General features: G+C 42.7%; 1 protein-coding gene across 6 annotated transcripts in view; it reads left to right on the top strand.

Moving 5' to 3' along the window:
- rfc1 (replication factor C (activator 1) 1) overlaps nt 1-17,312 on the top strand; it is a 96,566-nt gene that overhangs the window by 32,903 nt on the left and 46,351 nt on the right. For all 6 annotated transcript variants that reach the window (XM_072496587.1, XM_072496585.1, XM_072496584.1 and 3 more), the window contains 6 exons: nt 2,050-2,285; nt 4,916-4,990; nt 5,654-5,731; nt 7,408-7,501; nt 12,826-13,226; nt 14,222-14,329. In XM_072496587.1, coding sequence (XP_072352688.1) covers nt 2,050-2,285; nt 4,916-4,990; nt 5,654-5,731; nt 7,408-7,501; nt 12,826-13,226; nt 14,222-14,329 — 992 coding nt within the window. The remainder of the gene's footprint in view (nt 1-2,049; nt 2,286-4,915; nt 4,991-5,653; nt 5,732-7,407; nt 7,502-12,825; nt 13,227-14,221; nt 14,330-17,312) is intronic.

The following is a 17,312-nucleotide window of genomic DNA, read 5'->3' as shown; positions in this document are numbered from 1 at the left end:
AGCAGTTTAATGAAGAGTTAAGTGATGATGGACAAAAAGATCAGCAGAGCAGGGTTTTCAGTAGATTGTCTATTCTGTATGTAATCTCCCCTGTATACAGGAGGCTGCAGGAGGTCTGAAGATTGAGTCCTATCTGATTCAAAATGTTAACTCTGTTTCTCTCGCTCATCAGATGTTGCCAGACTTGCTGAGTTTTTCCAGCGCTCTTTTGCTTTTATTACAGGGGGGCTATATTATGAGCAGTGAACTGTAGGGGGGCTATATCGTGAGCAGTGAACTAAGTTAAAAGAAATACAAGTCAATTGCTATTTTATCTCGAACAATGTTCAGCACCGTTTTCAACTCCTCTGATACTGAAGCAGCCCATGTCCATATATAGTAAGACCTGGACAACATTCACACTTGGGCTGAGAAGTAGCAAGTAACTTTTACCACACAAGTGCCAGGCAATGACCATCTCCAACATGAGAGAATCTAACCATCTCTTCTTGACATTCAATGGCATGACCACCGCTGAATCCCCCACTATCAACATCCTGGGGTTACCACGAACCAGAAACTGAACTGGACCACTCGTGCAATACAATGATTACAAGAGCAGATCAAAGGTTGGGAATTCTCTATAAATCACCTCCTGACTCCGAAATCCTGTCCACCATCTACAAAGCACTGGTCAGAAGTGTAATAGAATGCTGCCCACTTGCCTGGATGATTACAGCCCGAACACAAGCTCAACATCCAGGGCAAAGCAGTCTGCTTGATTGGCACTCCATCCACCACCTTCACCACTCACTTCATCCACCACTGACGCAAAAGTGGTAACAATGTACTATCTACAAGATGCACTGCAGCAACTCACAAAGGCTCCAACAACAGCATCTTCCAAACCTGTGACCTCTAACCACCTAGAAGGACAAGGGCAGCAGATGCCTGGGAACATCACCACCTGCAACCTCTCCCCTGCCCAAAAGCTGCACACCATCCTGGAGCTCCCTTCCTAGCAACACTGTAGGTATATCTACACCACGTGGATTGCAGCGGTTCAAGAAGGCAGCTCACTACTACTTTAGGCACATAACGATGTGGATGATTGTCAATTGCCCTCTGAAATGGTCCAGAAAGCCACTTGGTTGCCAAGGGCAATTAGGGATGCTGACCAAGCCAGCAACGCTTACATCCCGTGAAAGAATTAAAAAATGTTATATCACCTAGCTAGTATCTTCAGTAAATACCCAGCAGTATCTATCGAGTGCTTTTTCGTTTCGTCTTCTCACTAAATTGCATTTCAGTAAAGTAACTGAAATTTGGAGAGGTTAGATGATCCTTGCACTGATGGATTTTGAAAGAGATTAACAGACTCCAAGCTTTATGGAAGATTTATTGACAAATCCCTGGGAGAAATGGGTTATACCCCCTACATTTAAAGAGGTCAGATATTCTGCAGTGTGAGGTATTAGTTTTAAAAAAAAAAAAAAAAAAAAAATTGTTTTAAGTACCCCAATTTTTTTTTCTCCAATTTAGCGTGGCCAGCACGTCTTTTGGGCTGTGGGGGTGAGACCTACGCAGACACTGGGAGACTGCAAGCTCCACATGGACAGTGACCTGGAGCGGGATCAAACCCGGGTCCTCGACACTGTTGAGGCCACAGTGCTAACCACTGAGCCACTGGGTCACCCTGTGAGATATTGGTTGTATTTGAAAATATATGCACTGACTGGTGCCATCTGATACTTAGTACTGCTTAACCTTTAGGAAAGTACAGTAAGAAGTCTTACAACACCAGGTTGAAGTCCAACAGGTTTGTTTCGAATCACTAGCTTTCGGAGCGCAGCTCCTTCCTCAGGTGAGTGACTCACCCGATGAAGGAGCTGAGCTCCAAAAAGCTAGTGATCTGAAACAAACCTGCTGGACTTTAACCTGGTGTTGTAAGACTTCTTACTGTGCTCACCCTAATCCAATGCCGGCATCTCTACATTTAGGAAAGTAGTAACACTTCTCGTTAATCACCTGTTTTTTTCTTTCCTCCCCTTCTCCTGGCATCACTTCAAGATGAAGAGGATGATTTTGTGCATAGCAGGAAGATGACCCAAAAGTCCAGAGAAAATGGTAGCCACCCTGGAACGTCTGGCTCTGGAAGGTCTGCAGACACGAAATCACAGGCCAAATCCGCGCACCATAAACCAGCGAGTCCAGTAAAATTGACCTGCACGTCGGTGCTTGATTACTTTGGCACAGGCAGTGTGCAGAGATCAAATAAAAAGCTGGTGGCTAGCAAAAGGAAAGCAGTAAGGATTTCAAAATATATATATATGTATATATGTACATGTTTACAATCCTTGTCTTTGTCATTTAACTTTGGTTCTATTGTGAACTGGGTTCTTTGGACAAAGTGCAATTGTGTAGATTATTACTTTTTGTAAGGGACTATCCTCCATATTAGACTTTTCACAAGAGTACAACTCTGAACACTTTTCCCTCCCTTCGTACAGTTGTTTACCTTTGTGAAGGCAGCCACGATTTGGATGCTTTTGAAATTTTAATCGCTGTCTTCCCTATCCCTCCCTCTTTATTTTGCTCTCCTGAAACTTTGACCCTTTCTGGTAGCCATTCTTCACGTGAGCTTAGATACTGCATTTTAAGGGGCTATGTGGGCGTGCAAGGCATCTCCTCTGGGTATCTGGATGGGGGAATCCTCAGCTACAGCGTTTTCCTGTCTCCCTTCCCTATTCTTGGGGTGCTGAAGCTAGTTATAGCACTGGGGTCACCTGATGCAGAATCAATTGGGTTTTGAACCACACCCCCGGGCCGGCTGCACTCACAAGTACTCTTGGTTTGTACCCTGGTGACAGTGATTGATGTACATGTCTGGAATGCTAAAGTCAATTTAACTCATTCCACGGTGGAAGTAAGCTCACTCAGCAGAGACTGGGAATTGAATCTGGGGCCACTTTATATAGATTAGTCGTCCACTTGATCATTAAAGGAGTTGAAACTTTAGTAAGTCATTGCCTCTGAGCTAGTCATACCAGGAACCTTCCAGTTTCGAGGCTTGGCCTGTGTGGAATAGCTGACCTCAGCTCACGTACCAGTAGAGGAGCTGCAATTAAATGCAACATCATTGAATTGGGGAAAGCAAAATTAAAAAAGATATATTTTTTTCCTCCTTTTTCACATTTTCATAAAATTTACACCCACCAACAGATAATTAACAGTAACAAGTACAATGGCAATCCCCTGGCCCACAATCCGTTTATCCCACCCACCCCAAACAGCCCCCAACATTTTACATCCGAACACCAAAGAAAAAGAATCAGGAATCCTCCATCAACTCGTACATAATCACCAATAACTTGTACATTCCAAACCCCCCACCCAATGCTCGATGTCCTCCAATTCTTAAAAATGCATAATAAACAAAGCCCATGAGTTGTAGAACCCTTCCATCCTACCCCTCAACTCGAACTTCACTTTCTCGAGCCGTAAGAACTTCAACAGGTGCCCCCGCCACGCCAGGGCACAGGGCGGAGAAGCTGACCTCTACCCAAACAGGACCCGCCTTCAGATGATCAGCGAGGCAAAGGCTAAAATATCTGCCACCGCACCCACTTCCAACCCCGGCCGATCCAACACCCCGAATATGGCTTCCAGGGGACCTGGTTCGAGTCTCACGTGCACCACCTTCAAGATTACCCTGAAGACCCCCCTCCAATACCCCTCCAGTTTTGGACAGGACCAAAACAAATGAACGTGGGTTGCGACCCCCCCCCAAACACACACACACAGAGTTCAAACATCCTCTACCCCCTCAGAGCAGGCTCATCCTCGCCTTTGTGAGGTGCACTCGAAACACCACCTTCAGCTGCATCAGCCCCAACCTCGCGCACAAAGTTGAAACATCTCACACCACAGCCCCTCCTCCATACCCTCCCCCAACGCTTCCTCCCACTTTGCCTTAATCCCCTCCAGTGATACCTTATCTTCTCCCAGAATCACCCAATAAATCACCAACACCACCCCCTTCTCCATTCCCCCTGTTGTCAGTACCCTTTCCAACAATGTTGGGGGCCTGTGCCACCGGAAAGCCCTGTACCTCCTTCCTAGCAAAATCTCGGACCAGCATATATTTAAACATCTCCCCCTGCCCCAACCCATATTTCATCCCCAGCTCCACAAACCGACCCCCCTCCCCTCTCCCGCAGAAAGAAATCCTTTAATACCCTAACTCCCCTTTCCTCCCACCTCTGAAAACTCCCATCCCACCTGGCTCAAATCTATGGTTCTTCCAAATCAGCATTTCCCTTGACCCCGCCCACAACCTAACGTGCTGGAACAACTGTCTCCAGATCTTCAACGTCGCCGCCACCACCGGACTCCCCGCGTACTTCCCCGGGGCCATCGGGAGTGGCCAAAGCTCTTAACCCCAATCCCCTGTACAGGCTCTTCTCCATTCTAACCCACTGGGAGGCCCCCCACTCTATCCCAGTTCCTCACCTCAGCATACGCTGCCCAGTAATAATACAGTAAATTCGGAAGACCCAACCCCCTCTGACTGCTGTCCTCGTTGCCACAGCACCTGCCTTAACCCAACCCCCACCCCCAATAAACGAGGTAATCATCTTTTCTACTTCCTTAAAAAACGACTTTGACAAAAAGATCGGCAGGCACTGGAAAATGAACAAAAACTGCGGCAGCACATTGGGGGAAGCAACATTGGTTGTGGTTGCTAAAGGTGCACATGTATGAAGTGGGTCTGTCCTGAAGCCCCACAGTTGAATACCCAGATGATATGTACTGCTAAGGCTCATATGTCCAGTTGGGTGAAGAAATTGGCTTAGTGAATGCTGTGCGGAACAATGTACCAGTAAGAGTCAACAACTTGAGAAAAAAGAGACTAACTGTATTCTTCTCATCTTAGCCTTCAGGCAGTGTCGATTCCATGATAGATGATGAGGAACTAGCTCGGCAGCTACAGCTTGATGAGGATGCTGAGGTAACAGAAGGCAAAGAACTACTGTGCAGTTAAAGATAATATGCTGGTTCCAAGTGGTTTCTTTTTGATGCAATGTCTTGTCTTCTGAAATTAATCCACCACTTTTATGTAATATATACAGTCAATTCAAGTACCAATGTGAATGTTTACACTTGTTGCCAAGAATTTGCTTGGTGATTTGCTTGAATTTTGAGTTAACTGGGTGAATGTTAAGCTTGTGTTTGTTGCTTATTTAGCTTAAATGTTCCTAGAACGATTTTAAAGTATTCTGAAATGTGGAACTTCTGCCCTGGTGGCAGATAAAGCCTCGATTAGAATCATCCCTCCAGCAGAGTACCTGTGCCAGCACATTTGTTTTGCTTTGGCATAGCTACTCTCATTGGCTGAGGCAACCCCATTCTCTTGCCAACTGGCATTTGGCAGGGGTGGTTTATCTGTCATCACCCATTTTCTCTGGATTGTGCCACTCTCTTCATATCACCTTTGCTTGCAGGTTTGCCTTGCAAATCATTGTCCCCTAGTTGATTGTGACACCTAATATATACTAGTAAGTTTGTTTGTTTCACTCGTTATCTGGGGAAAATATTTGCAAATAATCTCTCAACTCTGTGTAATAATTATGTTTTTTTTATTTAAAAAAAAAATCTTAACTATCTCTTTCAGCTCGAGAGGCAACTTCACGAGGATGAGAACTTTGCTAAAACATTGGCCATGTTGGATGAGTTGCCAAAAAGCAAAAAGGTAACTTTTGAAAAAAATCACCATTTTCAGCTAAAGCAATAAAACGGACTTACAAAAGAATTATACTATTCAGTGACTTTGTATTTCGCTATGGCCTTCACTTGAAAATGTCTAATTTGCAACTAGTAGCAAAACGGTGGCATTTTGAAATCTGTTGGGCAGTGCCATTTTTATGCAAGGAATGTATTTGTGCATTTAACTGTGTACCATTTTTGATGTGGAAGAAATAAATTAACTTAGTTTCTTAAACTATGGGAAAGCGGCCAAGGAAGCCTGATTCCAACATAAGGTCAGATGTGGGCATGTTCGCTGGTGACTACACAATGTTCTGTACCATGTGCGACACCTCAGACTCTAGCAGTCCATGTGCAAAGCACCAAGACCTGCAGAATATTCAGGCTTGTGACAAGTGACATTCTCGCCACGTAAGTGGCAGGCAATGACCATCTCCAATAAGAGAGCATCAAACAATTGCCCCATGACATTCATTGGCATTACCATCACTGAATCTTCTGCTATCAACATTCTGGTGGTTACCATTGACCACAAACTGAACTGGACTAGCCATATAAGTACTGTGACTACAACAGCAGGTTAGAGGCCAGGACTCTTGCGGTGAGTAACTTGCATCCTGACTCCCCAAAGCCTGTCCACCACCTACATGGCACATGTCAGGAGTGTGATGGAATATTCCCCACTTCCCTAGACAACACTCAAGAAGCTCAACACCATCGAGGACAAAGCAGACTGCTTGATTGGCACCCTTCCACAAGCATTCACTCCCTTCGTCAACAATGCACAGTAGCAGAGGTGCGTACCATCAATAAAATGCACTGCAGGAACTCACTAAGGCTCCCTAGGCAGCACCTACCAAACCAAAGACTATTGCCATCTGGAAGAACAAGGGCAACAGATACACAGGAGCACCACTGCCTGGAGGTTCCCCTCCAAGTCACTCACCATCGTGACTTGGAAATATGTCGCTGTTCCTTCACTATCGCTGGTCAAAATTCTGGAACTGTGGGTGTATCTACACCACATGGACTGCAGTGATTCAAAAAAGCTCACCACCAGCTTCTCCAGGGCAATTAGGGACGGGCAACAAATGCTGGCCTAGCCAGCAAAGCCCACATCCCATAAAAAATGATTTTTTAAAAAAGTAATTCGCCTGTATGCTTTTCAAGCCTGATCTACTGTGACGGGTTTTGGATCACGTTTATCAATTCCGTCATTCATGATGTCCCGGAGAACTAAATCTCCAGAGCAAATTTCATTGAGCTTGTGACCCTGGGAAAGTCTGTTTTCCCTTTTGTTCATGGGGACTTGTACACGTGTGTTTCTCATTGAGGTAAGAGTGCTAGTGCTCTGTCAATGTTGACACTATTTAGCCATGGCGGCCCAGGGGCTAGAAAGAAGAAAATTAAAATTCTAAATTTCTATTGCTGAACACTGTCCAAATGTTGGTTGTGTTTGATGAAGTATGTTTTGCTGCGACACCCTCCAAAAGTGAATAGGCTTGTACAAGTAGAACAGTGGCTCAACGAGAAATGTAAACATCAGGTCAGCAGGTGTGAAGCTTAAAAGTGGATCCAGGCCCTTTTGGAACCTTTATTTTATTGGATTGCAAAAGCAGTATCTGTTTTTAAAATAAATGTATTTTTTCCAATCCTTTTCAGACACGCACTGATTCTGACAGTCAGGAACTATCTTTTTCCTTGGTTGTAAAGGCCGAACCCCGAAAAACAGATGAACAGGCAACAGAACATTCTGGTAAATGCACACTTAAAAAAATGTGGTTATCCACTTTCCAGAGTCCTCAAGGTCGCATGCTAAACGTTCCGTAGAATTCTAAGCTGTCTGTCGGCCATTTGATTTTGGATCATATTGTAGGAAACTTAATACTGGTTTCTTGCTAACCTTTAAGTATTGTAATTGGAAGTGAGGTCAAGAACATCTTAAATTGATGATGACGATTTAGAAAATAGATTTTAAAAAATCTCCACCATTTGAGGCCCGGTGTAGTAAGCATTGGACAGATCACACGACTGAAGTGTTTAAAAGGAAGGAGCGCTGTCTGGACAAAATTTAGTTGACAGATATGGAATAAAAGTTAAGCAATGGATATTGGTTGGTCTGGAGAAACGTTTGGAATCCAGGCAATCTTTCACGGGGTGGAGAGGTCAGTCATCAGAGGGGCATAGGTTTAAGGTCCGTGGGGCAAAGTTTAGAGGAGATGTGCAAGGCTGTTTTTTTTTACATCCAGAGTGTGGTGAGTGCCTGGACCACGTTGCCGGGGAGATTGTGGAAGCAGATACATTAACAGCGTTCATAAGGCATCTCGACAAACACATGGATAGGATGGGTATAATAATCTTTAGAATAATTCTTAGTGTCACAAGTAGGCTTACATTAACACTGCAATGAAGTTACTGTGAAAAGTCCCTATTTGCCACATTCCGGCGCCTGTTCGGGTACACCGAGGGAGAATTCCGAAATCAAACAGAAAATGCTGGAAAATCTCAGCAGGTCTGGCAGCATCTATAGGGAGAGAAAAGAGCTAATGTTTCGAGTCCAGTGGACCCTTTGTCAAAGCTGAGAATTCAGAATGTCCAAATTACCTAACAGCATGTCTTTCGGGACTTGTGGGAGGAAACCGGAGCACCCGGAGGAAACCCACGCAGATACAGGGAGAACGTGCAGACTCCGCACAGACAGTGACCCAAGCCAGGAATCGAACCTGGGATCCTGGTGCTATGAAGCAACAGTGCTAATCACTGTAGAGGGATATGGTACAAGGAAGTGCTGAAGGTTACAGGGCCGAAGGGCCTGTTTCTGTGCTGTATTGTTCTTTGTTCTTTTGTTCTTGGTATGTACAGATGATTTGAACTTGGACAGGCACCATGATCCTGAAATTTGTTGATGGCGCAAAAGTAGGGGCTTTGGCAAATCTTTAAAATAAAACTCTGGAAGACACGGGTTAGTAGATTGCAAAAATGGGTAGAAGGTGGAATTTAATGAGGGGAAGGGTGAGACAATGGGAGGAAAAGCAAAGAATGGGAGTACACCATGGGATTGATTGTTGGTGTTAATTTCTTAAAAGTTTGAAGGGAAGTGGCTGAGTCTGTTAAAAGAATTGCAAGGTTAATAAATAGAGTATCGGAATTAAACCGGTAACAATAGATGTTGACCATTGTTGTGTATGTTTATGTCAAGCATATCAATATGGATAGGACATTAAAGCTATAAGCTTTACATTCACCAGGATGATCCCAGGATTGAGGACACCCGAGGGCTCTGTCCACTGAAGTAGCAAAACCCAAGAGGAGATTGAGTTTTTAAAAAAATTACAAAATTATAGAATCAAAGGAAAATACAAAGGTTGGAGTGGGGTGGGTTGGGATTGTCCATGAAACACTACCCTGGAAGAGGATAGGTGGACAACGGGTGAAGGGTCTTTGTGTTCTTGCATCAGTCACTAGTTATCCTGTGAATGCATGCTCATTTTAGGAAAATGTTCATGTTCATGTCCATGGCAATTCTCATTTCTGCTCTCTTGTTCAAAAAAATACATTAAATTAATGTGTGCATTTTGTCACTGAAATTGAAGAACACAAGAAGTAGTGGAACATATGACCCCATCATGCCTGCTCTGCCATTTAACATGAGCATGTCTGACTTTGGGTTTCAATTCCATTTTCCTGCCGGCTCCCCATATCGCTTAATTCCCCAAGAGACCAAAAATCTTGTCTATTCCAGCCTTGAATGTATTCAAGGATGAAACATCCACAACCCTCTGGGGTAGAAAATTCCAAAGATTCATAACCCTTTTGAGTGAAACAATTTTTTTATAATCTCAGTCTTAAGAGGTCGACAACACAGAAAAAGCTCTTTGGCCCATCGTGTCTGTGCCGGTCTAAAACATCCACACAACTATTCTAATCCCATTTTCCATCACTTGGCCATAGCCTTGTATGCCTCGTCATCGTAAGTGCACATCCAAATACATCTTAAATGAAGGATTGTGCCTCCGCCACCCTTTCAGGCAGAGAGATCGAGACTCCCACCGCCTCTGAATGAAAATGTTTTTTCTCACATCCCCATTCAACCTCCTGCCCCTTACTGTAAATCTATGCCCCCTGGTCATTGATCCCTCCATCAAAGGGAAAAGTTTATTTCTGTCTTTCTATGCCCCTCATTTTATGCATCTCAATCATGTCCCTCTCACCCCCCTCCCTTTCCGTGTTCTCTGCTCCAAGGAAAACTGCCCTAGTCTATCCAATCTCTCCATGACTAAAACTCTCCAGCCTAGGCAACAAACTGGTAAATCTGCTCTGCACCTTTTCAGTGTTATCACATTCCTCCTATAACGTGGATTCCAGAACTGTACACAATACTCTAGCTGTGGCCGAATTAACATTTTATACGGTTCCGTCATAACCTCCCCGCTTTTAAACATGACTCGGCTAATAAAGGGAAACATACCATATGGCTAAACCACTTTATCAACCTGCCCTGCTACCTTGAGGGACGGTGTACATGCACACCAAGGTCTCTTTGATCCTCTGATTCCCAGGGTCCCGCTGTCCATCATGTGTTCCCTTACCTTGTGTATCCTGCCCAAGTGCATCACCTCACACTTATCCGGATTGAATTCCATTTGCCATTGATCAGCCATCTGACCAGCCTGTCGATATTCTCCTTACTATTTACCATCCCACCAATTTTCATATCACCCCCAAACTTGCTGATCAACTCTCCTACATTCAATTCTAAGTCATTTATACAAACCACAAATAGCAAGGACCCAACGCTGATTCACTGCGGGACCCCAATGGACACAGGTTTCCAATTAGAAATACACTCCTTGATCTTTGCCCTCTGCTGCTTGCCGCTCAGCAAATTCTGGATCCAATTTGCCAAATTTCCTTGGATTCCATGGGCTCTTGCCTCTGCTAACAGAAGCCATGCTGACGTCCCAAGTAGACTACATCAAATGCATTGCCCTTATCTACACAATTGGTCACCTCTCCAAAAAATTCAATCAAGTTGGTCAGTCATGACCGCCCCATAACAAAAACATGCTGACTGTTGGCTAATCCCTGTCTCTCCAAATGCAGATTAATTCTGTCTAAATGTTCGGCACTTTATCCTGGGACTGTGCCCCCATATTTTAGATTCCTCGAACAGCGGAAACAATCTCTGGATCTATCTTATCAAGTCCCTTTTGTAGGTGTCAATGATATTGAATCTCATTCTTCTAAACTCCAGAGCATATGAACCCAATTTACTCAGTCTCTCATCGTAGAACAACCCCCTCTTCCCAGGGACCAATTTAGTGAAGCTTCACTGCACCACCTCCTGTGCAAGAATATCCTTTGTTAAATATGGAGATCAAAACTGCACATAGTATTCTTGATGTGATCTTCCCAAAACCCATAGATTTGGGGCAAGACTTTTGTATTGTTGGACTCCAAAAAGGCCAACATTCCATTTGCCACCCTAATTCATGCTAACTTTCTGCGTTCCTCCTATCAGCAGACCCAAGTTTCTTTGAACAACAGCACTCAAGTGTCTCATCTTTAAAAAAAATTCATCTGCTTTACTAATCTTATGACAAAAGGTGAATAACTTCACGTTTCTCTATATTGTACTCTCATCTGTCATTTTGTTGCCGACCCAGTTAGCAGAACTTGATCACTTAGCAGCCTCTTGGTCCTCCCACAGCTTATTCATGCATTACTCCCTGTCTCTTCATCTAAGTTATGAATATAGATTGTATATAGCTGAGGTCCCAGCAGTGATCCATGTAGTACTCCACTATTCACTGCCTGCCAACTTGAAAAATAATCCCATTTATGCCCATTCTTTACTTTCTATCCATTAACCAATGCTTTTAGTTCACCGATACACTATCCATTAATATATTACCACCACTCCATGAGCCTTTACCTTGCCTATTAACCATTTGTGTGGCACCATATTGAATGCCCTTTGAAAATCCAGGTGTACTGCATCTACTGGTTCCCCTTTATCTTCCCTGCTAGTTACAATTTAAAACTCTTGAATTTCTCTTCAGTAAAAACATGTCAACTTGTTCTAACCATACTATGTTTTTCTAAGTGCGTTCAGGCTTCCTTAATGATAGATTTCAACAACTAATGTTAGGCTACTGTTCTCTCTTTTCATTTAAAAAGTGTTGTAACACTTTCCACTTTCCAACCTAGTGGGACTATTCCCAAATCTAAGGAATTTTGGAAAATCATAGCTCGCACATCCACTACCTTTGCAGCTATCTCTTTTAGAGCCCTAGGGAGTAGGCCATCAGGTCCTGGGAATTTGTCAGATTTTAGTCCTTTTAGGTTTTCTCCAATACTTTGTCTCTGCTATTAATTTCCTCACTCTTTTTAACCGCCTGATTCTGATATGAAACGTGTCTTTTACTGTGAAGACTGATTCATCCAACATTTTTAGTGGCCCTTGATGGCTTCTAAAACACTCCCAAATCTGCAGATTTGCTGGGTTTTTTTTTTTTGCAACATTGTAACCTTTTAGTCTAATACTATCCTTAACTTCCCGAGTGAGTCGCTTTCTTGCTGAGCTTTTGTGTTTCAATGGAATGTATTTTTGTTGAACATCTTGAAAGGTTAAGTCACATTTTAAAGCACTCTTGCTCCTGGTTGAGTTCTGTAAAATTGCTGGAACCATCTGAAATAATAAAGGCAGCAAATAAGCTTTTTCTTAAAAAATGGTAGGGAACTTGGAATTCCACAAACCAGGATTTAATCTGGCGCATTGGGTTGTGCCAGGTCTTTGCTTTGGAAATCCAAAACTAATTTTAACTGCCCTGTTAAATAAATAATTAATTCTGTGTTTTGTGGTGTAAATGTATATTTGTTCCCTGTGGAGTTCCATGGTAAGGAACTGAGTGTATAGGAAGGGAAACTGGTTGGAAGCCCCGGAGCCCTGGGAGCTTTACTCTTTAGTCATACTTGGGCAAGTTTACCATTAATACTGGACTCATGACTAGTTCCATCCTCACCTTCATGTGCAAATTAAAAAATACTTCACAAATCAATTTCTATTTTAATTTTCAGCTAAGATGTTGAGTGAAACTGACAGCAATATGAAAAACTGCACTGAAAAATCAGTAGGTAGCAAATCGCAGAGCATGAGGACTTTATCTCAACATTCATCTGAGTCTTCCAGTACTAAAGTGGAAAAGTCATTTAGTAAAACATCTCCAGTCAAAACGAGTACAAAACTGGCTGCTATGAAACGTAAAGGAAATTTGACACGAGTGATCGAGAACAGTCCGACCCGACCTGCCAGCGAGAAGAGAATTTCACCAAGGAAAGAGGAGAAAACCAGATCTTCAAAGAGTTCTCCAGAGAAACAAGAGAAAACTGTCTCTCCAAACAAAGAGAAAACTGTCTCTCCAAACAAAGAGAAATTGTCTCCAAACAAAGAGGACAAAATATCCCCAAATAAACCTGAGGTAAGAAGCACTTTGGTCACATTTGCTGTATTTCGGGTCAGATGCATGGTGGGTGAATTTAGGTTGCAGTTCCCTTCAAATAAAAGGGGAAAGGAATATTTCCTGTTCAGAGTCCCATCCTCCCCCTCAGTCCACCCCACCCGTTGTCAATGTGGAAAATGTTATACTAATCTATTTTGCATATGGTAGCACAGTGGTTTGCACAGTTGCTTCACAGCTCCAAGCTCCCAGGTTCGATTCCTGGCTTGGGACACTGTCTGTACGGCGTCTGCACGTTCTCCCCCTGTCTGCCTGGGTTTCCTCCGGGTGCTCCGGTTTCCTCCCACAGTCCAAAGATGTGCAGGTTTAGTGGATTGGCCATGATAAATTGCCATTAATGTCCAAAAAGGTTAGGTGGGGTTACTGGGTTACGGGGATAGGGTGGAGGCGTGGGCTTAAATAGGGTGCTCTTTCCAAGAGCCGGTGCAGACTCTCTGTAAATTCTATGATTCTCTATCGATGGAAAACAAACATCATATTCTTTTAACAATTGGAACCCAGCTGCTTTGGGCTAACTCCCATTACATGCCAATCAATAAGAGGAGTTGTAGCTGTCCAGGTTGACTGATGGGTCATAGATATTGCATGGTTTGAGGGTAGAAGTACCGGAATCCAGGAATATATGCTAGTACATATTAGTACTAGACGAGTACTTTGAAGGGAAAATATTTAGATTTCTCCTCACTTAACTGATAAAATGGGGCCAACTGGGTTTCGTGAGACTGAAAGAATAGAATCAGGTCAACCGCAGTATGAGCACTTTACTAAATGTGTTTTATTTTACAGTTTGGATAACTTGTCTTAATGTCAAGGGCTGGCTATCCTACTTTGCAGTCTGCTGTTGAACACATTCAGCAGAAATGTACGCAGTTTAGATCAGAGTGGTTCTTCTGGGATAGCTTTGCATTTTGAAGGCAGCTGCTGAGAGAGTGCTGTTTGCATCTTTGTTTCTATAGTCCAACAACCCAGAGGATGCTGAAAAGAAGCGTCAGAATTACCTGGCCTATCGTAGCTTCCTGAATCGTGATGGACCTCGAGCTCTGGGGTCTAAAGAAATCCCTTGGGTAAGTTGGTAGAAATATAAAGAAGCAAGCAAACCAAATATATTTGTAGTTGTAAACAATATATAAGTTCATTTTCATAACTTCAGTGGAAACTAATATCTTTGATAGCCAATGTATGCTGTAGTATTCTTTTATGGCTATTAGCATAATATATGAATTAGAAACTTATTTAAAATTCATTGCATGGTTTTATGGTATGTCTCATCCATATATATATTCAGCCAAAGTGGAAGGTTATCATTTGCTCTACTGTTTTCTGCAGTTAGATTTGATTGTACTATTTGTGGTGATGCAACATATTTAAATTAATTATTATGCTGACTAAAGCGTAATCAAAAGAGACTTGAGATTGAAGACCGGTTTATGGATTTAGCAGACAGATTCTCAGTGCAATCTAATAAGAAAATACGTGATTTATTTTGAATGCTAAACTTAAAAGTGGGGGTGACCAAGTTTAGTTTTTTTTAAAAAAACAAATCTGTGCAATTCGTTGGTTAGGAACAGATAGAGCTTTTTCTTTGGAAGGATGTCAAATCCGTGGAGAGGAGATGCTCTAAGATGAGACAAAATGTGAGAAACTGGGCAACATAGCACTTAGGAGCAGGCATGGGCCATTCCGCCCTTCGAGTCTGCTCTGTCGTTCAGTAAGATCATGGCTGATCTGGTTGTGGTCTCAGTTCAACTTTCCCCCCTAACCCCCCCCCCCCCCAATAACCTTTGACTATGTTGTCTAACAAAAATCTGTCTATAACTCCACCTTGAATAAATTCAAAGACCCAGCCTCCACTGCTCTCTGGGGAAGAGAATTCCACGTACTAAAGTTCTCCTCATCTCTGCCTTAAAAGAGAGACTTCCTATTAAATTGTGTTCTTTGGTTCTAGTATTCCCACAAGTGGAAACATTCTCCCTGGTATCCACCCTATCAAGCACTCTCAGGATCTTTATATTTTTTAATAAAGTCAACTCTTGGTCTTCTAAATTCCAATGTGTATAGGCCCAACCGTTACAACCTTTCTTCAAAGCATAAGTCCTTCATTCCAAAAATGATCAAGTGAATCTTCTCTGAATTGCTTCCAACACAATTGTATCTTTTTTTAAATAAGACGATCAAAACTGTACACCGTATCCCAGATATTCTCATCAATGTCCTGTACAGCAACAGTAAAACATTCTACTTTTATAACTCTTAAACTCATATATAGACAAAGTCAATGATGCAAGATGATACATTGAATGTGAGTCTGTGCAGGTAATTAAGTCTTTACAGGTCCAGACCTCAAACAGACCATTTTTTGCAACAAACTACCCTGCCTTCAGGAGAACAGCGACCATGACACCACACAACCCTGCCATGGCAACCTCGGCAAGACGTGCTAGATCATCAAAATGGACATCACGATTACACGTGAGAACACCACCCACCAGGTACCCAGTACACACTCGTGCGACTCGGCCAACATTGTCTACCTCGTAAGCTGCAAGAAAGGATGTCCCAAGGTGTGGTACATTGGCAAGACCATGCAGACACTCCGACAACAGATGAATGAACATCGCATGACAATCACCAGGCAGTAATATTCCCTTGCAGTCGGGGAACACTTCAGCAGTCAAGGACATTCAGCCTCTGATTTTCGGGTAAGCGTTCTCCAAGGTGGCCTTCAGGATGTGCGACAATGCAGAATCGGCGAGCAGAAACTGATAGCCAGATTCAGCACGCATAAGTACGGCCTCAACCGGGACCTTGGATTCATGTCTCATTATATTCACCCCCAACCGTCTGGCCTGGGCTTGCAAAATCTTACCAACTGTCCTGGCTTGAGACAATTCACACCTCTTTTAACCTGTGATTATCCCTCTCTTCAGTCGCACCTGTAAAGACTTAATTGCCTGCAAAGACTCTCATTCAAAATATCATCTTGCATCATTGACTTTGTCTATATGAGCTTGTGGAACCCAACTCTTCACTCACCTGATGAAGGAGCTGCGCTCCGAAAACTAGTGACTCCAAACAAACCTGTTGGAATTTAACCTGGTGTTGTAAGATTTTTACTCTCTCTGCAATCACTTCTTTTAAGACCCTAGGATGCAGGCCATCTGGTCCTGGGGACCTGACAGTCTTTAGGTTCAGTTTTTCCAGCAGCTATTCCCTAATGATAGTGATTATTTTAAGTTCCTCCCTCCCATTTACCTTTTTGATTTTCAAGTATCTTTGGAAAGTTATCTAAGTCTTCTACAATGAAGTGTTAGGACACCGAACCAGACCCCAACTTTTAATACTGGATGAGAACCCCAAACAATTTGTAAAACTGAGGAAAGGACACTTCATCCCGGGACTGATTACTCTGACCAATAAGTATATTTTATGTTAAAACAAACTTTACACATTCGCATCAAAGAAGCAGCTTTGCAATTATCAGTTAAGCAGTTCTTAAATAAAAGGAAAAACTTGAATGTACTATCTACACCTGCCACTAATTCCAATTAAGCAACCCAATACAGTTCAAATGCCAGTTCTAAATAAAGTTAACACAACCATTTTACTTGTTTAGCTGTGCAGACCTTCAGCGAGTTCCTTTCAAGAGGAGATCCAGTATTCTTCTGCTCAACCTAACAGCACATGACAAAACTGCTGCTCAACTTAAAATCCTATAACAGACTGCAAAACTACTGACAGACCTGGCTCCTCCCATTAATTACATCATATCTATACGACTAGGTTCCATGATCTGCTTAGCTAGGATTAAATACAATCTTTCCTAAATTATCTACACTCCAATTCAGCGAACCATCCAAAATATAAACAATGTTCCATTAGCCATCTCTGTTACCAAGCAAATGGTTAAAATCAATAATTACTTCCCCTTTTATGACCACTTAATTACAACTTTAACAGACACATACCTATATGTATTTTAAACCAGGGTTTTAAATAACATGACTGCCACAAGTATGAAATATAATATATAACAATTTCTACATTCAT

The sequence above is a fragment of the Scyliorhinus torazame genome, chromosome 3 (assembly GCF_047496885.1).
Source record: "Scyliorhinus torazame isolate Kashiwa2021f chromosome 3, sScyTor2.1, whole genome shotgun sequence".
NCBI lineage: Eukaryota > Metazoa > Chordata > Chondrichthyes > Carcharhiniformes > Scyliorhinidae > Scyliorhinus > Scyliorhinus torazame.
This window is presented reverse-complemented; position numbering and strand designations above follow the sequence as displayed.